General features: G+C 48.8%; 1 protein-coding gene across 3 annotated transcripts; it reads left to right on the forward strand.

Moving 5' to 3' along the window:
• Nucleotides 1-2833: 2833 nt before the first annotated feature.
• Nucleotides 2834-24240, forward strand: SCAF1 (SR-related CTD associated factor 1). Of its 3 annotated transcripts, none has more exons than XM_060256788.1 (11): nt 2834-2970; nt 5590-5747; nt 9606-9672; nt 10141-10268; nt 10886-11004; nt 12007-12119; nt 13744-16971; nt 19473-19555; nt 21832-22116; nt 23250-23378; nt 23469-24240. In XM_060256788.1, exons 2-11 carry the CDS (start codon nt 5610-5612, stop codon nt 23643-23645), a joined length of 4467 nt encoding a protein of 1488 aa, XP_060112771.1. In that variant the 5' UTR covers nt 2834-2970; nt 5590-5609; the 3' UTR covers nt 23646-24240. The 3 variants fall into 3 exon arrangements, with proteins under 3 accessions (XP_060112771.1, XP_060112770.1, XP_060112772.1); XM_060256787.1 differs by lacking the exon at nt 2834-2970 and adding an exon at nt 4600-4625; XM_060256789.1 differs by lacking the exons at nt 2834-2970; nt 5590-5747; nt 9606-9672; nt 10141-10268; nt 12007-12119.
• The last annotated feature ends 555 nt before the right edge of the window (nt 24241-24795 follow it).

A 24795-nucleotide genomic window follows, 5' to 3' on the forward strand; every position in this document is an offset into this window, starting at 1 on the left:
TTAAAATTCTAATATCAAAAGGTATCCTTAACTTAAAAAGAATCTTAATAATAGAAAAAGAAAAAAAGGAAAAATTATTTTGCAAAGAAAAAAAACCCATTTCATATATTCTTATAAAACCCCACTCAGTTATTATAGCTACTTTCTTCTTTTAAAACTTAATTGGTATTCTCAAAAATCATCCAATGTCCTTTTACTTTCCATTTTTTTTCTATATATCTTCTGAATTTATCCCAATCCATTTTAAATCCAGGATTAGTGTTTTCAGATACTTTTAAACCCTATGCTGGTGGAACTATTGTCTGAGTGCATCCTTCTCTTCTTCCTGCGTTCCAGCCTCTCAACAATTCTGCAAAATTGGGAAGCTCAAGCAGCTTACATTGTTCCCTTCTCTTGCATTTTCTCCCCACAACCACCCTGCGTGTGAGAATGTGTGTGACTGGCTTCGGATCACTCAGCAAGCTGCCATGGCAGAATGGGAATTCGAACCTGGATCTCCTACATCCTAGTTCAACACTCTAACCACTATACCAGTGTTTCCCAAAGTGGGCAATATTGCCCCCTGGGGGGCGCTGAAACGATCCAAGGGGGCAGCAGTAGCCTTGGGTGCAATTGGGGGGCGGTGAATAAAAATAAGGGGGCAGTGGAAGCATAAAGGGAGAAGAGAAGAGGGTTGGAGGTGTCAAAACATCATGTTTCTGGGAGGGGTCCAGAATTTCTGATTTAAATAAAAATTCCAATTAACAAAAATGGAAGGTTCCTTTTTGTCTACTACTTAGTGCGTATTCGCCCAATTAGACTAGTAATGAGGACCAGAACTCCTTCCAATTACAATATAAGAAGGATGCAGTTTATTTACAAGTCAGAATAAAAAAATAGAGGTGTACAGACAAACAAGAAACAGAAAACCTTACTATATCTTAGCCAATGCTTGCTACAGTTAGCAGCTTCTTAAGGTTGCTTGCAGTTTCAGCAATACAGTTCAAGTCAGGACAGTGGAAGCATTGAGGCAATTGCACAAAGTTCTCTGAAGAGTTCTAACCTGTAGCTTTCTCCTCACAAGGTTTTCTGCAGAGCGTCAAACTTCTTACAGTTCTCTGGTTACCAGTTGGTTGCTTCTGTTGATTTCAGTCAACTGCAATGCCCCAGACACAGAGTGTCTTCTGCAGGGCCAGTGTGTGGGAGTGGGCAGGGTAGGCAACCGCCTAGGGTGCCACCCTGCCAGAGTACGCTGCCCCCTTCTCCCCCTTCCCATGTGGCATGATCACGCCAGCCAGCAAGCAAGCCAAGAGCCCTGGGCGCTCTGCTTTTCTTCGCAGGGCAAACGTTGCCTGAGCTTGTCTGAGGCAAATATGTCACTGCATCTTTTAGTCCACTTCTTGAAGATAGATTTCTAGGGGGGCACTAAGTAATTTTTTTTTCTGAAAAGGGGGCATTAGACCAAATAAGTTTGGGAACCTCTGCACTATACCATGCTAGTTTTCTAGGTTAGGTGGAGAGAGATTGACTGGCTTGGGATTTAACCCTGTTGGTCACATACAACACTATAATCACTAAGAGTTTTGCATCCATTCTTATAACCCTGTGAGGTAGGCTAGGCTAAAAGTAAGGATGTCAACCTCCAGGTGGTAGTTGGAGATCTGCTATTCCAACTGATCTCCAGGCTACAGAAATGAGTTCACCCGGAGAAAATGGCTGCCTTGAAAGGTGAAGTCTATGCCATTGGAGTCCCTCCCAAACCCCACCCTCCTCAGGTTCCACTCCCAAAATCTCCAGGTATTTCCCAACCTGGAGTTGGCAGCCCTAGCTAAGACAGAGCAACTGGCCGAAGGACATCTATATGACTGAGGAATCCATTTATTTATATACCACCCTTCCAATTGGAGCCCAGGGTGGTTAACAAGAAGTTGTGAATACATTTTCAGAAATACTATTTTATATATATATATATATATACACACACACACACACACAATAAAATGTAAAACAATGTTTAAATACAGCAATAAACAATCACATGGCGTTGAATATTCCACATCCTACTCCAGGGGGGAGGAGACGGGAAGGCCAGACTTGATATCAACTCCACAGTTAGCATGCCTTGGAGATCAAGATACACTAAAGGAGGGGTGGCCAACAGTAGCTCTCCAGTTGTTTTTTTGCCTACAACTCCCATCAGCCCCAGCAATTGGCCATGCTGGCTGGGGCTGATGGGAGTTGTAGGCAAAAAAAAACATCTAGCGAGCTACCGTTGGCCACCTCTGCTAAAGACAACAGCAGCTTTGGAAAACGGGATGTATGGCATACCTCTGCTCAGGGGTTGTTTTGTAGAAAAATAGGTGGTGGAGCTCATCCAGGGATTGTTATGCAGCTGCATCTACTATTCAATGGACAAGGAGGTGGAACTCTCAGAAAGGTTCAGGAGCTGCGCTTCTGTGAGCTCCCACTGAATCTGAGGCCTGCCTCTGCTGTACTCCTTCCCCACACTCTTCCCCTCGCCCAAATCTCTAAGGGGAGGAAAACACAGATACACACCCCGAAACCAATAAACAACTCGAAATCTTCTTCGACAACTAGGAAGACTGTAGCTCTTTGGTCTCGCACAGCACTGCGGGAGCGGCCCGCCTCCTACTGGCCGCCGACGGCACGACACGCTCGTGACTACAACCCCCATCATACCGTGCGTGCCGTTTCCCACGACGGAGATTTGAGGCATTCCGGGAGTTAGAGTCCATTCGGCCGCTCTTTGCGGGAGAACCGACACCCTCGGGACTACATCTCCCAGAATGCTCAGAAGCGCTGTTGCCCCGCCTTTCTCGACCACCCTCCCCGTAGCAGGGCCGAGCTGAGTAAAATGGCTGCTGCAGAGGCCGGGCCCGGGCAGTGTCGGCGGCAGGGGCCGAACCTCCCCCTCTTGTTCTTGTGCTAAGGAGGGGCGGGCGGACGGGCCTAGCTTTGCAGCGGAACCGGGTAATTATGGCAACCTGTGGGGGAAACGCTTTGCCGAAGAAGCTGATATTGTGGCCGGGAGTGGGGGTGGGGTAGGTGTTAAAAGGGGGGGGGTGATATTAGGTGTGCGCAATGCAGGGGTGAGGGCCTGAAACCCACAGAGGGGGGTGGCAGTGGGGTGACGTTGGAGAAAGGGATGAGTCTCTAAGGCATGAGGGGTGTGATGGGGAGCTGGTTGGGGGTCTATTTTGGAGCTGAGAGGATCCCCCCAATTGTGGCAGGGGGCCCTTTGGAGCGGCTGCATTTGAAGGTTAGAAATGATGAAGGGAGAGAAACAATAGTATCCGAAGAATACGCTGTGTGTTTCTCTTGGAAGGGGGAGAAAGGTCTTGAAGGGTCAGTGTCCGTTTTAAGGGGCCTGACTTTCGAGGAAATCACTAAATCTGGGGGTGGAAGTATTTTGCGGCCTGCATATGTATGCACATTGGTAGTGTTGGACACATTTTCGTGGGGTTTGGAGGTGTAGCGTGGGGGCTTTTGTTGGCCTTGGCAGGACGTTTGGGGCCGCTTTCTGTGGGTTTAAGGTAAGAAGCTGGATCGTTGAGAGCTTGGGATCGTTTTGAGCTATGATGTAAGGTTGGGGAAGCTTGTTTTTAATATTCCGGGGGCCTGGATTGTTGGAGGAAATGCGTGATTAATGGAGTTCATATACATCAAAGGAATGGTAGACCTGAGAAGCAGGTTATGGAGGGGAACAACTTTGGCTGAAGGTGGCGCAGAGCCGAGAGTGAATGTAGGTGAGAGCAGGAAAAATGAAAGTAGGAAGTGCACGGTGAAGTGAGAGTTACGCCTGCTAACAGGCTATTCAAAATGTGGGACTTGGAGTGGGGGAAGGAGTTTGGCAAGTTGGTGGTGTGACGTTTGCCAGATGACATCCAGATGTTGCAGTTCAGTATGAGAAATTAATGGGATGGTGGGTTAGGGTGATGTGGGGGGGGTTTGTGTGTGTGGGGGGAAGAGATGCAGTCCTAAGTGGGATGACTTGGTGGCTTTAAATAAAAGGTTGGATAAGGAACTCATAGGTTTAGCTGTGGGCTGTCCTTGGGGAAAAGAGGTTGGGCAGGTGGTCTGCTCGGTGGTTTCCAGTTGTCTGTGCTTTTTGCAATATATAACAATAATGCACATCTTATGGTTCTGTTAATGTGTGTAGCTTCTAATGTGCGGTGGTAGAGAGTTTAAAAAATGAATGGGGAACTTTGGAAGACTAGGTAAGCAGTTGAGGCTCTTTGGTCCTTACCTCCTTAAAGCTTAGGAAACATTGTATTGAATGTCTTAATCTTTCCAACATATCCCAAGTGGTCTTTTGCCATTCTCTTGATTTGCTTTGTCATTCCAGTGCTAAAGATCTTGCACACCTTCAGCCTCTCATTTGAGTTCTCTCCTGTCACTTCCCCTGATGTGCTTGTTGCTTTTAATTCTCGAGTTGTTCCTTCAGGCTTTTATAGAAGGAATGGACTGAGGCTTCCAGTGGAGAAGAAAGTCACATACACTGGGAAAGACAGAAAGGCGCTGGGTGCCAGGCAAAAGGAAGGGGATACAACAGGGAGCCTGTGAGCGTTAAATGAGCCAAGTCTTGTATGGAAATCAAGCAGCTATGGAGGAGAGTTCATGTGTGGGTAGTTTTTGATGACGGAAACCTCATTTAGCAGGTTTAGATATAAGGGCTACAGAAGACAATTATTTATGGACGAGACCTGTAGCAGTGAAGTCTAAATAAACTTTGTATAAGGCTTTGACTTTAAAATGTTAGATTGTAGAGGCTTGGAAGTATTTTCTTATTTCACAGTTCCCCACCAAGAGAGGGGCTCTTAAAGAACCCCAGCACTCATCCTGAGAACACCTCTGGCTCTAGGCACTTCCTGTGTTCACAAAGGAAAGGGTTTTGTTTTAAAAACTGCCAGGTGTGCTCTTCTTGCTATTACATGTTGTAAAGCAATTGGTCCTGTTATACAAAACAGCTTCTGGGACTAAACCCTGATGCTTTCTCCTTTCCTTCATCTTTCCCCCGACTTGCAAATGTGCATGGAACATGTCTGTTTTCAAGGGGAACAGGGATGATTGTAGATGGGATAAGAAACCTTTTTCCATAGTCTGCAGTTACTGTCTGATTTAAACACGCAGGCTTCAAACGTGGCAAGTGTTTAATATTCTATCATGGCATTTTTCTCTTGTTCACGTTTGGGTAATAATTAGAAATGCATAATTGGTGCCCTAATATATCTCTTCAAGAAAGCCAGCTGTGAGCTGTTCATTCCCAGCCCTTCTTTCCTCGCCTCCAAAATCCTTACCCTTGAATGCAGGTGATAACAAACCTCAACTGTACTAAGGCTTATCAGGGAAGAGGAGGGTGTTTTCCTGAGAAGGGAGTAGTGTCTGATGAATAGAAAGTCAGTCCAGGAGCCAGGTCTGTGGGTGGTGCGTGACATATCTGTGCATGTTCCAGGGTCGGGTGCCAGGATTCCTGAATTCTGCGCAAGTGGAGTGCAGAGCGCAGGAAACTAGACTGAAGCGCTCAGGGGGGTCAGATGCTGGAATACTGCTGATATTGCTGACTCTTTCCCTCCCTTGGTTGTCACCCAGGATTTGCAGTTCCTGCAGACATGGAAGAGGAGGAGAATCGACATCCCCCAGTAAGGGAGGATCCTGCACGAGGTGGGGAGAAGCCGGCCGCTGAACCGTCTCTCGATGCAGATTGGGACCAGTCGGGTGCCTTCTGTGCTGGCCAGGTTATCATTTTGGTAATGGCTACCTCTCTTCTGTGATGAGCATCACTTCTGAACTTTTGTATTCTGATTGTGGTTGGCAGATGCAATGCATGTTGGGAAACTCTGTGTGGTTGAGCTCATGGAGAATGGGGCTTGCATCGCTGGGAGCGTTAATTTGTCTTCTCCGCTCTGGAGATGCAAATGAGTGTCTAAAACTAGGTTGCTTATTTACATATGTAAAATGGGCAGCAGATGATTTTGGAGATCTCCCCCTGCCCTTTTCTTAGAAGGGTTTGCCATTCCCCCACCACCACCACCTATGTATATGTTGCTCATTTTTGCAAACTTTTGTCTTGTACTCTGCCTGGGGTACAGGATGACATGTAATGTATTGATGAGGATTCTTGCAAGAATCTGGAAGAGGCTGGTAGAGCCCTGCACGTCATCCTGCCACTGGATGAGGATTGGATGATGAATTCCTCCCCCCACGCACACCAATACAGTACAAGGGGCTGAGTCCCCTTTCCCCCTTTTTCTATCTACAACCGAACCAGTGGTGGTGGTCTAGAATTCTCTGCTCAAAATCTCAACTCTACATTTTTGTTGCAGTAGCCACTCTCCCCCATGGATTGCATATATGTGCTCACAGAGCTTTGTGGGAGTATGAGGAGAGGGCTTGGCTTTGCAGGAGAATGACATGCTTGTAAGGGTGGTGGAGCAAGCCCTCCATTCCGCAGGAAGGGGCACAGCTAGTTGTGAAGAGTGGGTGAGCCGTCCCTTGATTCTTTTATTGTTATTAGCCCTGGAGGTGTCAGTGGCCCTACATCATCCCTATTTTGCAAATCTTGCAAGAATCTGGAGGTCACAAGGCTGACATCTGATGACGTGGCTTCCTGCCACTTGCTACAGCAACAGAGATTTGTGTTTTCTCTGCTTGTGCAAACTTGCGTTTTGCAGGATTCTTCAAATGCAACTGGATTTCTCCACCGACAGCTGCTTTTTCTATCCAGAGAAAACAGGCAGGAGCCAAATGCCACAGCGGATGACCAAACGAATCTCCCACATGTCTCAGATTTCAAGAATCTTGGGTCGTCTCATGATTTAAAGATTAAAAATTAACAGGTTTTTGTTCTGGCGTATGCTTTCTAATGCACCTCACAAAGTGGGCCATAGTCCCTGAAAGCATACGCTACAATAAAAGCTTATTCATCTTACTGCGCAAGGCCCTTGTTTATTTTTGCTGCAACAGTCAAAGACGGCTCCTCCTCTGGAATTATTCACTTTCCTGGGAAACCATGAGATAATAGCTTATTTAAAATGCCAATCTAAATACACATTAAGCAGTTTTATGACATGTAACATCTCGTTTTATAGTCTTTGCTGCACATTCAGTAAATCGTAAGTATGTAAAATGGCAAGGAAATAAAAATACATGTGCATTAATGAAATGTAGGACTGCCCACCTAATCCATCTGCATTTTATTGATGGATCAGCCCATCAGTCATCTCTCCCCCCGCCCCTTAACACAGTGGGCAATCAAGTGTTCAGCTGTCTTGAATTCTAGAGTTCAAATGAGTAAAGAAATGTTATGGAATTGGATAAGGGACTCCCACTGGGTTAACTGAGGGCTTGTAGCCGAATGCCTTATTATAGCAATAACTGAATTGCGTGATTGAGATCTCACTGCTAATTGGGCTCCAGTGGAAATGAGTTTCAGGTAACCTACACAACCATCGATAATTATGAAGTGTGCGCATTCAAATCAGAAATGAGGCAACCTTGCAACTATGACATGGAAAGGTCCTGGAAAAAGCTTTGTCTTGACTGTAGCTTTCCTGCGTATCGAAAGGATTTGACAGGCCTTCTTTTGTGCCTGCAGGTGGATCTCTGAACTTCAGAATCATGTTTAATATCAGCACTTAATTTAATTGCCTAGACTTGGATCCAAGCTGTCTCTGTGCTCATCAGTGATCTTCTTTTCCCCTAGGCTGCCCTTTTTGGAATAGCTCCTTGTGTCCCCCAATAAGCCATTCCTAAGAATACGAGGGACGGGGGCATTCTGGGGCAGAGGAGCCTGGGAAGAGGCTTTAGGAGGCCAAGGATGGAAAGGCTGCTCCGCCTCCCCCCCCCCCCCCCGGTGCTTAGGGTTCTTTGCATCTTAGGTCTCACTGCTTCATTTTTTTCGAAAGCCAATCCTTGCGCATTTACCCCATATTAACATGTTTCTATTACAGCGCAGACTTTTTAGAAACCACATTTTAGAAACCACTTCTTCATATTATCCCAAATTGGGTATTCATTAAAGCATAAATTCTTGATTTACACTCCATCCCCTGCTTCTCCCCTCCCTTGGTGCATGCTGATTGTTGTGTGGGTATGTTTATTTATTCAAGCTGTGTGGATTGGATAAAAATATGGAGCAGAGGTCCATATTTGGCTATTAGCCACTGTGTGTGTGTGTGTGTGTATGCCACTGTGTGACACAGAGTGTTGGACTGGATGGGCCATTGGCCTGATCCAACATGGCTTCTCTTATGTTCTTAGGATTTCAGATCCATAGAATAGTGTTTCCATCAGCCTTTCCAAGAAATCCACCAGAACTGCCAACTCACCTGCCCCCCCCCCACATGCATGGATTTTAAAAAAGAATATTATCGTTTAATCTTATACGCTTAAAAGCAGTGGTATAGGAGAGGGCTATCCATCAGTGGCTATTAGCCACAGATTATTATTGGAACTCTCTGTCTGGGGCAGTGATGTTCTGTATTCTGGGTGCTTGGGGAGGCACAGTGGGAGGGCTTCTAGTGTCCTGGCCCTACTGGTGGACCTCCTGATGGCACTTGTTTTTTTTTTGGCCACTGTGTGACACAGAGTGTTGGACCGGATGGGCCATTGGCCTGATCCAATATGGCTTCTCTTATGTTCTTAGGGTATTTTGGCTTTGGAGGGTTAAGCAAGAACTAAATAGTTAGAAGCACTCACAACAGAAATACTGTCTATAGCCAAATCAACCAATTGGGGAGGAGTGGTGGTGGTCCTTTTTTCTTGCCCAAATTTGACATGTGCTGCCTGATTCGATGCACTTTAGTGGGGCTCAAGTTTGCCCTGCTGCTCTCAGTTTGGCATACTCTCAGGTAAGTACTTTTGCCTGAGGGTAGCTCTTGCTGAATGCAGTAGGACTTGCTTTCAGGCAAGCATAGGATTGTGGTGTCAGGCAGAAATATGTTCCCTTGCTTGGAAGTGACATTGACTTGCAAGGCAGCATGCACTGGAGCCGGGAACTTGGGAAAGGTGCATCCAGAAAGCATACTGGCAGTCTTTCCTCCAAAGAGAGAAAACAAACATTCATAAAACTGGTTGCCTTCAGGGCATGCTGAAGAAGGGAAACAGAAAGGTAAATAAGCAGTATAGCCAGCACAGAGGATCAAGCTGACTTAGACAATGGGGGAGTTTCAGTGAGGCACAATATACAATATATATAAAGATGACTGTAGGCAGCAAAGCCAGGGACTTCAGGTCTAAAAATGTCTCAGGATGTGTGCGTCGGCAACACAGAGCTGATTCTTCCTTGGTTGCCAGTTGTGCATCCTTTGCAACCGCATGGCAATTTGAGAGTCAGACTTGAACAGGAAAAGCTTTTAAGCAACCCTTTGTCTTTGTGATTGATTCTTTTTGATGTCCTGCTGTAGTTACTGTTGGGATTGCCTTGTGAGATGCTCTTTGGTTCATGTTGGCACTGGACTCATTCTGTTAGTTCAGATGAATTCAGAGACCATCAGTGCATTTGGGAGGGGGGGGAGCTGGCTGTGGGCTGCTGGTCGATGCGGTTCTTGAACTTTTTTTGCACCTCGCGCTAACGCCATTCCTTGTTTCCTTTTTAATCTTCCCAGAAAGCTTTGCAGCAAGCTGTGGGCAGTGGCTTGGCGACTGAACTGCAAGATCCAGCCAGTGAGAAAGGTATCTCAAAACTGAGGGGGTAGCCTTAGACCTTGAGAGGAGCTGGAGGAACAGGACTGGGGTGGGGGGTGCACCTTCAACAATGGAATCCACGGGCCTTACAACAATTCTGTCTTAGCAACAGAGTTGCCAGTTGTTTGGTGGGGAGGATGTCCCTTTAATAGAGGCTTAATGCAGAATGTACCCTGACCTGGATGGCCCAGGCTAGCCTGATCTCATCAGATTGTCAAAGCTAAGCATGGTCAGTCCTGGTTCGTACTTGGATGGAAGACCACTGAGGGAAGTCCAGGGTTGCTGCGCAGAGGCAGGCAGTGGCAAACCACTTCCCTTCATCTCTTGCCTGGCAAAGCCTTTGGGGGGTCACCATAGGTCAGCTGCAACTTGATGGCAAAAAACCCAACGCAGGATGAACGCACTTGCCTTTGCCTCTGCCCAATAGCCACCCTGAGTCCCTGTTTTCCTTTTCAGACACTGAACGCAAGCACACGAGCCGAAGGAAATGGTGCCGCAGCTCCAGATCTGAAGGGCTCGGAGGAAGTTGGCTGGGAACAGGGGATGCTGCGTTGGTCTGTGACAGGAACCCCCCAACTGGTGAGGTATGTTTGGGTGTGTGTGTGTGTGCGGCTTGTATTAATGAGCACACAGATCTTGGCAAATGGCTGCTGCTGATTCTCAGCACTCTGTGGTTTTCCAAATGAGTTCTGCCGAATTCTGCATTTATCCCCCTAGGTTGGGGCTGTTTCTTTGCATGTGCCGGCATCATGATGGTATATTGGGATGAACAGTTACAGGTCTTGGCAGGGCTATTTTTGAGCAGGAACGCACAGGAATGCAGTTCCGGCTGACTAGGCATCAGGGGTGTGTGGTCTAATATGTAAATAAGTTCCTGCTGGCTTTTTTCTACAAAAAAGACCCGTGAAACAGCAGTGATGTTAGGGGGTGTGGCCTAATATGCAAATGAGCTCCTGCTGGGCTTTTTCTACAAAAAAAAGTCCTGGGACTTGGGTTTGTATTCTTCCATTCACTAAAGTGTGGAGCCTCCTTCTCCAGCCAAAGGCTTTGCCATCAGTTGGGCACAGTGGTTAGATACAACCCAGTGTATTGTGAATACGGGGATATCGTAGTGGTGTGTCTCTTTCCTTCTTCTCTTCTGGAGGAGAAATTGCAGGTCTCAGCCTGCCCCTTACTTATACAGACTTATTTGTTCCTCCAGGTTTTTGAGCCTCCTCCTTCTTCTGCGGTACCTGCCTTGGCTGGAGTCCTGGATTACCTGGAATGGGCATGCCATTTGCCTCAGGAAGTAGAAAGTTCCTTGGGGACCCAGGTGGTTTAGTAAGTGGGATTTTTAAACAGCGACAATTACAAGGGGAAATGAGCCCTGTCAACTTCGTGTGCTGTGCAGAATTCAGCTTTGAAATTCTGCAAAAAGAAAAAAAATCTGCAGAATAGTAAGCTTGCATGGTTGACGCAATGCAGTAACAGCTTTACTAAAATGTAATCCTGTTCACCAGTTTCAACAGCGTCTTAAATATGTTGGACTCTTGTTTTAGTCATTGGATAATGATTTGGATCCAGTTGCAAAAAGTAAAATGAAATTTGCAGAAATGTATTTTTAAATGACTCCGTGTGAGAGGGTGTTTCAGAATCACCCCCAGTCTACAGGTAACATTAGGACTTGGGGTGGGGGAAGCACTGCTGGTTCTGTGCAGTCCGATGACCTCAGGCATTGCCACATCCCCGAGAAAAGGGGAAAGCAGTTGCTGAAAGCACTTCTCAGCACATCTTCGATGTCTGAATGTGCTGCCCAGATGACTGTTCACAAGCACCCTTAAGAGGTCAGACTGTGTCAAGTGAAGTCTGGGATCCCCAATGGGCCGCAAGGAGGGAGACCATCTCTAAGGTATGTAGGGTAAAAATACAATGAACTACACCCACTGCCGTGTAGGTCAAAGCACACGCCAGAGCAGCGGAGCAACAGTTTCACCCACCTAGGGCTGGAAAACAGCTGGATTCAGAGCTCCCATCACCAACAGGAAATGGACAGGTTTTGGTGGCAGTTCGGTATATCTTTCAGCCCCCCCCCCCCCCCCCCCCCCCAAGGATGTGAAATTTTGTGCTTGGAAGCATTTAAATGTAGTGGTTCTCAGGGCAGAGAGCAGAGATTATATCTTCCAAGCCTTCATGATGCAGACATTTTCTTTGTTCCTCCCTCACCCTTCTTCGTGAATTGCCTCATTCTAAAGCTTTATGGACTAAAATGTTGGGTGCGGAAGGCAAGTGAGGTTCCCATCCTGATTCTGTTTCTCCCCTTTCCCCCATCCCTTGCCCAAACAGTGGGGAAGAAGATATGGAAGAGGTAGAACTGGTGGCTGAAGTCCAGCTGGGGGACGTTGCTGCCTTGTCGGGCATCTTAAGAAGAGGTCGTTCTTGGAGGATGCAAAAGTCTGGTATGTGTCTGTGTGCATACCCCGGAGAATGCTTCTCAATTGGTGGTACACATCACCTAGATGGGGCACAGGATTTTCGTAATGAGAGTTTCAGGGTACAAGCTTGCCCCAGAAGGTTGGACCAGAACCAACAGGTTGAAATTAAATCAGGAGTTTTTGTCTAAACATTATGAAGAACTTCCTGACTGAGTGGCTCCTCAGTGGAATATGCTTCCCCAGGAGATGGTGGGCTCTCCTTCTTTGGAAGTTTTTAAACAGAGGCTAGACGGCCATCTGACAGCAATGCTGATTCTGTGAACTTAAGCAGATCATGGGAAGGAGAGCAGGAAGAGTTGCATTCTTTCTCCTGGCCCTTTCTTACATGCCCAGGGAAATACCGATTGCCACTCAGGTCAGGCAGCGATTTTTCTTCCTGCCAGTTTGGCCAGGGATCCTGGAGGGTTTTTTTCCTTGCCACCTTCTGGGCATGGAGCAGGGGTCACTGGAGGTGTGGGGGGGGGGAGGTATCTGTGAATTTCCTGAATGGAGCAGGGGGTTGGACTAGATGGCCCTGGAGGTCTCCTCCAACTCTGTGGTCTTATGGGCTTTCAGTAGTCAAAGATCCTTTCATTTGTGTCTTGCAATGGGAGCTTTGGTTTTTCAAAGCTTAGACTTTCAAACACTTGTTGGTCTCTAAAGCGCTACTGGACTCAAATCTAACTGCAGGGTGGGTTTTTTTGGGGGGGGGGTCTCTTTTTTTGTCTCTGTTTAAAAACCTCTTTCCTTGGAGGTTTTTAAACAGAGGCTAGATGGCATCTGACAGCAATGAAGATCCTGTAAATTTAGGGGAAGGTATTTGTGAGTTTCCTGCATTGTGCAGAGGTTTGGACCCTGGGGGTCCCTTACAACTCTATGATTTGAAAGCTACTGTAAATTATAAACAGAATAACAGAATGTTTGTAAGCATATAAACCTTGTTCTCAGAAAAAGGAAGGGTTTAACGTGGTGGGACCCAAGTTCTTTCGTAGAGTGGTTGGTGGGATATAGGATATGAAAGTCTGAGAACCACTGCCCTGTATGAATGAGAGACTGCTGGGAAGCAAAACCCTAGATGTTCCTTAAAGCAGTAGATGAAAATTGGGTTTGCAGATGGGCCACAGGGAGGTCTTCAGGAATTTTTAACAGCATCCAGGTGTTGGGCCGCCTTCCCCACCCGGGATCCTTGTCTTAGAAAGAGGTGGGGGACTGTTGGCAGTCGCAGGCATCCGCAGCTCTCTTCACCAAAAGTTTCTCAGTCCCTGGCTGTTATTTAGGGTCTCTTGATCATCAGCCATGGAGGAGACTTAAGACTGAAGGACCAAGTAGCAACTTTTGTGACTCAAGATTTGGATTGAGGAAATGACAGGCCACAGCTTCAGGGCTGGATGTACCGTCACTTCACGGCCAGTGGACAGGGGAGGGCTTGGGTATTCTAAGAACCTGACCTCTAAGGAGCACCAGGTCTGATCTAGAGCTGGGTAGGCTAAAATGGAGAAGATAACACTGAGGAATGGTGGTCTCCCTTTTCAAAGGGCAGGTTGTCAAAACGCAACTCCTCTAAGCCTCCTAATCGCTTCTTTATTATTTTTTTTAATCCTCTCAACAGTCTGCCTTGGATCATCAGCACCTTGCTGGAGAGGAAGGAGGGACTGTGCCGTCGGCCACTCTTCCCTTCCGGAGCAGCCCTACCCTCTGGACCCACACAGAACTCTGCCAGTAATGGACAGGGGCCCTTGGACTTCTGTTTTAGTCAGGAGTGAGATTTCACAGTCCCCCAAAGCAGACAGGACTTCACCGTATCTGGGCATGACTCTGGGCACTGGCATGGGGATATCCAATGGGGGGCAGCAACGCCCGCAGGGCGCCACGGGCCGTGAGTCCGAATCCCAGCAGCGCTCCCAGCCGCCACCTGCCAACTCCCTGGACAAGGCAGATTCCAGCACCTCCTCCTCTTCCTCATCCTGCTCTTCATCGGCATCTTCTGTGTCCCGCCATCAGGGCCTTCCTGGAGAAGGAGGTGGAGGTGGCTCCGTCAACCCCTGCCCTGTGATGCGTTCCCCAGACCTGGATATTTATGATCCCTTCCACCCTACCGATGAGGATAACCTGAATGGTGATTTCGGCTTTGGCGACTCACCCCACAAAGAGGCAGAGGGCGGCCGGCACGACCAGAAATATGACCCCTTTGACCCCACAGGCTCCAACCCCAGTTCTTCTGCTAGCACCCCTTCTCCCGAGGAGGATGACGATGATGACGAGGAGGAGGAGGAAGACGACCGGGACCAGCCTCCCCCGGACATGTCCCACAGCATCAGCCGCATCTCAGAAACGTTGGCTGGGATCTATGACGAGAACAGCTTGAGCCAAGATTTCCCCAGCTCAGACAAAGGGCAAGACGATTCGGAGCCCGAAGTGGAACCCGGCAGGGATTATGAAAGCGAGTCGGCCTGTCCCGCTGAGCCCCCTGAGGGCAAGGAGCCCCCCGGGGCCGATTCCACATTGCCTGAGGAACTTCCCCCAGAACCATTGGAATCTAAAGCTCCTGAGCCACGCCGAAGGGTCTTTGTGGTGGACAAAGCTCCTAAAGGCCGTCTGGATGCTGAAGCGAAACCGCAGCTAGAGGGCAAAGTGTCCCTGGAAGTGGTCACGGTTGGAAATGCCAAGCTAAGGACAGGGGAGAAGGCATCCAAGGGAGGCGGGCATCACCGGGGTGGACGCCGGTCCTCGATGGAATGGGACGGGAGTGGAGGCGGGGACTCAGAAATCGAGGAAGGGGAGATTGTCCAGCCAGAAGACGAAAGGTACAGCCCCATTCGACTGTTCCGGAGCAGGTGTCGCCCCGCTGAGCAGCGTACCCTGCGGGTGGTGGAAGGCGATGACTTCCTGTCATTGCACGCCGACTCCGATGATGAAGGAGCCTTGCAGATCGACTTCAGCGAGAGCCAGCCTGACCCACGTTGGAAAGGCGTGGACTTGAGGCGGAAGATCCTGACTCAACGCCGAGAACGCTACCACCGTGCTCCATCCCCCTTGCCGCCGCCTCCGCCTCCTCCGGCCCCCAAACGCCCCGCTTCCAAGTCCCACTCTGGTTCTAGCTCTGGCTCCTGCAAGAAATCGAAAAGGGAGCGCAAAAGATCACGGGAACACAAGGCCTCAAAATCCAAGGAATCGTATGCCACTTCGTGGAACCCGAAGAAGAAATCAAAGTCTCGCTCCAAATCCAAGGAGCGGCGACGCTCCCGCCACAGGGCCTCGCGGTCTCGCTCTCACCACCGAACCTCCCGCTCCTGGTCCCCTTCCATCAGCACCAGCTTGTCCGCAGTTGGTTCCTCGCACACCTCCGCTGAGCGTCGCAAGAGCAGGCGTTCTAAGTCAAAGGAGAAGCGGCGGGGGCGCCGTTCCCGATCGCGCAGCAGCAGCCGTGCCCATCGCAGCAGGCACAAAGACAAACACCGCGGGGATAGTAGCAGGAAGAAGAAGAAACGCTCTCGCTCACACGAGAAACATCCCTCCCGTCGCTTATCGAAGGACAAGGAGCGGGAACGGGAGGTCCACCTGTTGGAAGAACCCAAGTCGGAGAAGGTCTTGATGGAAAGACGGAGAGACACACGGACTGTTGTGCCGCCATCAATCCAAGACCTCAATGACAACGACCTCTTCACCATCAAGAGGACCATTACGGTTAACCAGCAAGAGAAGATGGAGGGGCTTCTGGAGACACCGGAAAGAGCGAAGCGAGAGGTGCTCTACGACTCTGAGGGAATGAGTTTTGATGCTTGCTTCTCAGACCGTGAACCTGTAGAGGAATCCAAATCCAGCGGGGCTCGCTCAGCAAGCAAGGAGGAGGTCGTCCCCTCCCGTAAGGACAAGAGGCCCGAGGAGGACACCAAGCAAAAGTTGCCCAAGGAGAAAGAGCGCAAGAGAGCCTACCCTGAGGACCGTCCCAGTGCCCGGGACAAGTATAAAAAGAAGCTCAAAGAGGGGCCTCCCTGCTCTGAACAACAGGAATTGCCCAAAGCAGAAAAGAAAGCTCGACCCGACAGGGACAAGGCTGGGAAGAAAATTAAAGCTGGAAGTCACAAGGAGAGCGGCAAGCTAGGTTCAGGCCGGAAAGTGAAGCTCCAGTCTAAGGTGGCCGTACTGATCCGGGAAGGGGTGAGCAGCACCACATCAGTGAAGGAGGTCGGTTCCATCGGCGTGAAGTTTAGCCGCGACAAGGAGAGCCGCTCGCCTTTCCTCAAGTCAGAGGAGAAGGTGCTGATGGTTGGGGCTTCGGCGGCAGGCCAAGGCGAGATGGCCGACATCAAGGAGCCAGGATTCAAGCCCAAGAAAGTCAAAGGGCTGAAGGCCAAGTTGGGCGTAAAGAAGCTGAAAGGGCTGAAGCCGAAAGGTGCTTCGGAGCCCAAGAAAAAGAAAAAGCTCAAGGTGAAGACGGGGCTGAAGAAGTCCAAAGCGGACAGCTGCAGCCAGGGCGCGAGCAGCCCTTTGAGGGTCAAGGAAGAACCCTCCTGGTCCGGCTCGGAGAAGTCGGAGGGCACTGCCAAGCCGCCGAGCCCTCAGCTGTTGCCTCCTGGCCAGGAGCTCACGCCCGACTCCCAGACTGTGGACAGCAGCTGCAAGACGCCCGACGTCTCCTTCCTTCCTGAAGACCCCCCGGCTGAGCAGCCCAGAGTACTGGAAGATGATGAGCCCGAAGCAGACAGCTTGTCCGAGACCAAAGAGGAGCAGCCGCCGCAGCAGCCTCCCCACACTCCGCGCCCTTTGCCTCCGCCGTCTGCTCCCATGTCTTGGAACCTGCAGGGTGGGGTCGACTGCACCAGCGGAGTGCTGGCATGTATGTATCATGACGGGGAACGAAATGGAAGGGGAGTGAGGGAAGGTAGCCTTTGGTGCAGCCCTTCTGCCAACAGGTTTTACAGCCCTACAGACCCATCCTAAGTAAGTCAGGTGTTCTAAGAAAGCAACACTGGAATTTATTTTGGAACAGATTGTGTTATGCAGTCCTCTCAATCTCTTCTCAGAAGCCAGATCCTCTGTCCTGCAGAAAAATAAGCCCGGTTTAGAGCCAGATTTCCCAAAGGTTCATTGCCCAAGCATCAAAGTTTATACTTGGCAGAGGGTTGGATATAGTCCATTTTTGCTCCATCTCAGCTGGTTCCTCTCCTTATTATGGCCTCCATCTCACATAACTTTTGTCCACATGAGTCCTATAATCCCCAGCATGGCCTTTTTGGGTGACCAAAGTGTCCCTCCCTCCCTTTTCCCTCCACCAGCAGAGAAGTTTGGTTGGTTCTGACCCAGATTTGGGAAGTCTGGCAAATTCCAATATCCCTTCAGTAAAGAGACAAGTCTGTTTTTCTGTGGTTGGGTGTGAAAGCTTCAATATCTGTATGTAAACAAAGAACATCTGTGCTTAAAAATGGCAATGGCTAGTGCTTCTCTCCCTCCTGCAGTCAAACTCTGTGACTCCCAAAATCCCAAAGCTATTAATTGGCTGAAGGAAAGGCACAAATGCACATGGGCATGATTTTTGCATCCATTTTTGGCAGAACTGAGTTATCACCATTGTGATAACAGATGGAGCCACAAGTTCTGATCTGCATGTTCCTCTATTTGCCTGTTTTTCATAGCTCAACTCGCTGTGTGCGTACTTTTTTTTGGGGGGGGGGGGGGGGAAGTGCATGACGGGGATGAACGGAAGAAAGTAATGTGAGTATGAAGTTTTATGGTCTTCAGAGGCCAAGGAATGGAGTTATGGAATTGACCCTAGGGCAATAATGTTGGTGACTTTTGGGGGGGCTTTTCTTCACTATCCCTCCTAAAACCACCTTTGAAGTCTCCTCTTCGGCCCCATCCCTGCACTGATGAAACCCATAAGCGCTTCTGTGCCTGTTGCAAGGGGAAGTGTGTTCTTAATCTAGGCTTTCCATCGGCCTAGAGACAGCCTCGAGAGCCCTGTGGCACAGAGCGGTAAAGCTCTGGTCACAACCTGAGTTCAATCCCGGCAGAAGCTGGGTTCAGGTAGCCGGCTCAAGGTTGACTCAGCCTTCTATCCTTCCGAGGTCGGTAAAATGAGCGCCCAGCTTGCTGGGGGGAAAGTGTAGATGACTGGGGAAGGCAATGGCAAACCACCCCATAGAAAGTCTGCCATGAAAACATTGTGAAAGCAGCATCACCCCAGAGTCGGAAACGACTGGTGCTTGCACAGGGGACTACCTTTTTTTTAGAGACAGCACACCAAACTGTTGTGTGATGGTCTGTAATGCCTCTGCCCACTTTGTATGCTGAAAACTGGCAGGGGCGGGAGGCTAGGCTCTGGGCATCTGTCTCGTTGCAGTTCTAGGGCTGATGATCCAGAGATTACTCTGAAACTTAATTGACTAGAAAGACTGGGCCCTTCCATTATACTGAAAATTTGACCTGTCCAAAAATGGGTGAAGTGGAGGATTCTGAGAATTTCTGACCAGTCTTAATGTTGGGAGTAGAAACACAAGCAAAACACACACAAAGCCGCTTTATGCTGAACCAAGCCTTTGGCCTGTGAAGTTCAGTCTTCTTGCCTACTCTAACCAGCAGTGGCTCTCCAAGGTCTCAGATCTTTTGCAGTGCTTGATCCAGTTTGGTGTAGTAGTTAAGTGTGTGGACTCGTATCTGGGAGAACCGGGTTTGATTCCCCACTCCTCCACTTAGAGCTGCTGGAATGGCCTTGGGTCAGCCATAGCTATTGCAGAGGTTGTCCTTGAAAGAGTAGCTGCTGTGAGAATCCTCTCAGCCCATCCACCTCACAGGGTGTCTCTTGTGGGGGAAGAAGATATAGGAAGGGGTGGCCAACGGTAGCTCTCCAGATTTTTTTTTGCCTACAACTCCCATCAGCCCCAGCCATTGACCATGCTGGCTGGGGCTGATGGGAGTTGTAGGCAAAAAACATCTGGAGAGCTACCATTGGCCACCCCTGATATAGGAGATTGTTTGAGTCTCTGATTCAGAGAGAAGGGCAGGGTATAAATCTGCAGACGTCTTCTTCTTTTAACTGGAGATGCTGGGGATTGAACATGGGATTTGCTGCAGTGCTAAGCAAGCGTTTTCCCACTGAACCATAGCTAGCCAATGGCCAGCCTAGATGAGGAGGGGGAAGAGGATGCCAAGGTCTTTGGATGAGGACTGGCCTATGAAACACATGGATTCTGTGTCTGCAGAATAGACTGAGGCAAGGGCCAGCAGGACTGGAAACGCATTAATGTTCACACGTTCTAGGCCTGAGCCTAGGATTAGTCAAGCGGGGGCATAGCTATTTGGGGGTCAGTTCTATTCCTAAGGCTCTTGTTTCCCACCTAGTGACTGCCCTGCTCTTCAAGATGGAAGAGGCCAACCTCGCAAGCCGGGCAAAAGCCCAGGAGCTTATTCAAGCAACCAACCAGGTACAAAAGCCTGTTTTGTCTAAGTGCTGGAATATAATTAATGATGTCAGATTGAATGGTGGGATGGATTTTGTTGCTGCTCTTGGCAAAATGGTGATGCTGACGACTTTGATTTCAGCAACAGCTTGTATTTGAAGCTCCAAAACTTCAAAAGCAGCCGAAAAACCTTGTTTTGACAACTCTGCTTTGATTTTTCTGATGTATTTGGATATTTTTTGGAAATGTTTGTTCTAGCTGTAATCTGTCTTTTAAGTTGTACTTCTGGCCCTTATGGAGATATATGGGTAGCTCCCTGGGCTGGTAAAGGCTTGTTTTTATGTTGGGTCGGGGGGGGGGGGGGGCTGTTTTTCCTTGGCCTGCTGCCCCACCTCTCAAACTGGCCAGCTAGCTCTGTTCTCTGTTCCTTACTGGAGCCCTCTGTTGACTTGTTACTGACAAAGTTCCTAAGTTATTTGACCCAACCGCCAACTTTTGGAGGTATAGTTCTTGCATAACCCATGCCAATAGTTTCAATTGATTTTTTTTTTGTGAAAGGTAGCATAGGGGCTGCAGCCCTTAGGTTTAGCAGTTTTGAGTGTTGTTGACTAAAGTGGGGCTTACCTCTAAGCAAGCATGCCTGACTGGATCAGACCAGCAGCGCATCTAGCCCAGCATCCTCTTTTACACAGCAGCCAACCGTTGCCCTGGATGGCCATCAGCCAGAACAGAATCCAAACCCCATCCCTGTTGTTGTTGTTTCCTGTGACTGCGAATCAGAGGTTTGCTGCCCTTGACTACAGCTAGTGGCTGTTGATGCACCTCTTCTCCAAGAATCTTGTCTACCTCTCCCCGCCCCTTTTAAAACCATCTTTGCTTGTGGCCCTCGCTAAGTCCACTGGTGGTGGATTCCACCATTAATTAGTGGATAAGTGAGTTCTGATTGGTGGTCCAGTATGCCAGACGGTTCTGTCCAGTTTGCTTGGATCCTGCAAACCAGTTCCATGCTTGCTTAGATAGCCTCTGCCACCGTGCTCACTTCTGTTTCTGCTGGCGCTTCCATTGGCATAAGGGCTCGTTGAAAATCACTGATCTTGCGCGAGTGGAAATGCAAGCACAAGAAAAAGCACATTCTGGCAAAGGCCCCCTAGTGTGGGCATACCTCATTTGTAGTATCCAAGCCTCCTCCTAGTGGCAAGCAGGTGATGTGGGGTTTGGAGCCCCCTGCATGGTGTGCGTGTGGTAATGGCATGCTCTGGAACAAGGGTGGCCAAACTTGCTGAATGTAAGAGCCACACAGAATAAATGTCAGGTGCTTGAGAGCCACAAGACATAAACGCCAGATGTTTGAGAGCAGGCAGGAAGGAAGGAAAATAGATGGGAGAGGTGGAAAGAAAACTTTAACTGCATTCTCCAAGCCACTGACTGGCTTTGTTTGAAGAAGGGCTTTAAAGTGACAAATGCCCTCTCCAAACCAGCCAACAGGGTGGTGGGGGCTTCAAGAGCCAGATAATATTTGTGAAAGAGCCACATGTGGCTCCTGAGCCACAGTTTAGCCACCCCTGCTCTGGAATATCAGGGCATCTCATAACGGAGCTCTGCTGAAGATGCCACTTGCAATGCATGTTATCAGGTGCTACTGGATTCCTCGTTAATTTTGCTACAGCAGACTCACAGGGGGCTACTCTGGGCTTGGAAGATCTTTTCTAGACACTGACGCAGCTGTGCCCAGTAGAAGACTCGCTGTACCTAAAAGAGTCTCTCTTTCAGCTGATTATCATGCCATTTCTAGCTCCTGGTTCCACTTCCTTCTGATCAATTTTTTTTTTTGACAGCTTTTATTTTTGAAAAAAAATTCCAAAAAACAAATTGGAAGTTTTGTCGCACTAGTTCCGAAGGTTTGTTCTGACAGTAACCCAAAGGTTAAACTGTTCCTGTCTCTGAGAGTTCTAATCACTCCCATTTCTGGCAGCTTTTCAGCAGTCCCCCATTTAAAAGTTGATGGAGCAAACTGGACGGCAGCCAGTGGAGGGAATCCTAGCAGCTATGGGCACTTCACAGAGAAGGAGTCAGGGGGTTGCTTTTTTCCCATGGGGGAGAGGAATGCATGGCTTACCCAGCCTTTCTACTGTACAGCAAATTGCAGGTATCCCACTTAGGGCCCAGCATTCCTGGATTGAGTTCTGAAGCATGGAAAATAAAGACATGTGTGCCACAATGGTTGGCATCTAAGTAATGGACTAAAGAACTCTCTTGCTTGTTCCATTTAACTATGTTTTCCTGCTCTTTTTCCTCTTTAGATCCTGACCCACACCAAGCCTTCGACATCCTTGGGGCCTCCTCAACCACCAGCACCACCCACCCATCCGCCTGCATCGCACCTGGCTGTGCCCCCTGTCTCGTACCTGCTTCAGAGCTCCTTGCCTATGGGAGGATGCGGCTCAACGCCCCCTACCCCTACAGGGGTGTTGCCGGGGGCTTTGAGCCAGGCCCCGACAGGCTCTTCCTCGGCTGGCATCTTTGCTTCCTCATCAGGCACTGATCTGGGCAGCACCAGCTCTGACGGGCGGGGAGACAGTGATAAGGTAACAAAAAACATATGGGGAATTGTTTTGGGAGTAAGAGAACAGTTGCCATTGGAGGGTGTGCAGATACTATTTGAAATTTCTCAGGACTTTTTGCTTCAGGATCTGCCTCCCTCCAGACAGGGATGCTGCTTGCTTTGTGGTGTTCCTCGTGGCTGATCAACTTCCATGAGCTTCTAAAGCAGCAGTGGCCAAACTTGCTTAACGTAAGAGTTGCATAGAATAAATGTCAGATGTTTGAGAGCTGCAAGATATGAACGTCAGATGTTTGAGAGCTGGAAGGAAGGAAAACAATGGGGGGAACAGGTGGAAAGAAAGCAACTTTAAATGCATTTTCCAAGCCACTGGATAGCTTGGCTTGAAGTGATTTAAAGAGACAAATATCTTCTCCAAGCTGGCTGATGGAGCGGGCTTTGAGAGCCACACAGTCTGTCTGAAAGAGCCACATGTGGCTCCCAAGCCTTGGCCACCCCTGCTCTAAAGAGTAATACCCCAGATTTTGGGCAAGGAACAACCCAGTTTTTCATATGTACGAGAAAATTATTTGTGAATCTTTGTCAGTGCCATAAGGGGATGTTGTAATGTGTACATGAACCTGTGAAGCTGCCTTATACTGAACCAGACCATTGGTTCATCAAAGTCAGTATTGTCTGCTCATACTGGCAGTGGCTCTCCTGGGTCTAAGGAAGAAAACTTTCCCATCACCATTTTTAACTGGATCAAACCTGGACCATCTGCATGCCAAGCAGAAGCTGTTAACTCTGAACTACAGCCCCTTCCAAGAGGAGATGTAGGCTGAGCTAAGTGCAGAGATTATTTTGTGTCAGGTCATATCAAAAGAGTCTGGTGTGAACCTCTCGGGGGGGATTTGAGGCCAGGCTCTCTCCCTTACTAATTTACCTCACAGCATGGTGGTGAGGATAAAATGGAGGATGGTGCATAATTATGCACACCGTCCTGAGGCCCTTGGAGGAAGGGCCGGATAAAAATCTACTGGATGGACAGAAGTCCTGAATGACCCAGAAGAAAATTGGCTAGGCCGGAGTTGCGCCCTATGTGGCTTGCTTACCTAAGACTCGTTGTTTGTAACTTCCCTGTTTCCCACTAATTTGTTTGTCTCCGCTTCACTTCAGTACCTGAAGAAGCTTCACACCCAAGAGCGGGCTGTGGAGGAAGTGAAACTGGCCATTAAACCCTATTACCAGAAAAAGGAGATCACCAAGGAGGAATATAAGGATATCCTGCGCAAAGCCGTCCACAAGGTTAGAAGGGGTGTGTGTGGTGGGAGATTTGGGAGCAAAGGACACAAGGGCAAGGTGTTAACTCCCACCTCCTTTTCTGCTCCTGTCTAGATCTGCCACAGCAAGAGTGGAGAAATCAATCCAGTCAAGGTGAACAACCTAGTGAAGGCCTACGTACAGCGATACAAGTACTTTCGAAAACATGGGCGCAAGATGGATGAGGAACCAGGCCCCCCCAAGGAAATGGGGATGTTGGACAAGTCTGGCTTGCCCATGCCCCCACTCTGATCTCCTCTGATGTCGGAAAAAGTCAAAAATGGGGCCCTTCTTTTATGCAAATAGGCTTGGCTGAGATCCCTAAACCCCCATTACCGTGGGGTGTGGACAGAAGGGACGGGATGACTCTTTTTTTTTTTGTTTGGGAGGGGTGGCATTTGGAGAGTGCAGTTCTTGTTCATCTGCTGCCTGCCCCCCAACCCTGCTCTCCTCTCTCCCCCCCCCCCCAACACTTTCAGCTTTTAGCCACAAAATCGACGTGTGTTCTACCCTGTAAATATGAGATGGAAATGAACGGGACTAATTTTTAGTTCCACCGCTCTGGAATCCCCCATGATGAATCGGTGGATGTTGCTCCTTCTCCTCCCCACCTAGTTTTTACTCATTTAGCATGTTTTTAATTTGACGGTTTTATTCTTGCGCTCCCTCCCCGCCCCCACCCTCAGCCTTTGAGAAGCAGCAGTACCACAATCGGCGGATAGATGGCGACTTTTGGCCGAGGTTGGGCAACACCTCTCCCCCGCCCCTGCAGTTGTAAGTTTGTCATACTCCCCTCCCCTCTATTATTTCCCTTTCTCTTCATAAAACTGCATTTAGCCATCTAAAACTCTGCTCATCTCTGTGATCCTTTTAGGCCAGGGTGATGCGTCGCTTTGGAGGACTTTTCAGCCCTCGTGGGCAACAGTCTTCCCCTTCCACCCTTTCCTTCTGCAGAGCTCGTTACAGAGCAGCAAACTCTAAGAACCAGATTTGATCCCCAACTCTTCCTCCACATGCAGGTGCTGGCAACCTTGGGCCAGTCACAGTTCTCTCAGAGGCGCAGAGCTGTTCTCTCAAGAGCAGTTCTCTCAGAATTCTCTCAGCCCCACCTACCTCACAGGGTGTCTGTTGTGAAAAGAAGGGAAGGAGATTGTAAGCCACTCTAAGACTCCGAGTAAAGGATTCTCCCCCAGGCAAAAAAAGTTTCTTCTTGGCTATCAGATGTTTTGCAAGTGCCACCCCCCCCCCTAAGTCTTAGAGCAGGGGTGGCCAAACTGTGGCTTGGGAGCCACATGTGGCTCTTTCACATCTATTGTGTGGCCCCTGTTGGCCAGTTTAGAGAAAACATTTGTCTCTTTAAATCACTTCTTCCAGCCAGCAGCTTGGAAATGCATTTAAAATT

The sequence above is a fragment of the Heteronotia binoei genome, chromosome 15 (assembly GCF_032191835.1).
Source record: "Heteronotia binoei isolate CCM8104 ecotype False Entrance Well chromosome 15, APGP_CSIRO_Hbin_v1, whole genome shotgun sequence".
Taxonomy (NCBI): Eukaryota; Metazoa; Chordata; class Lepidosauria; order Squamata; family Gekkonidae; genus Heteronotia; species Heteronotia binoei.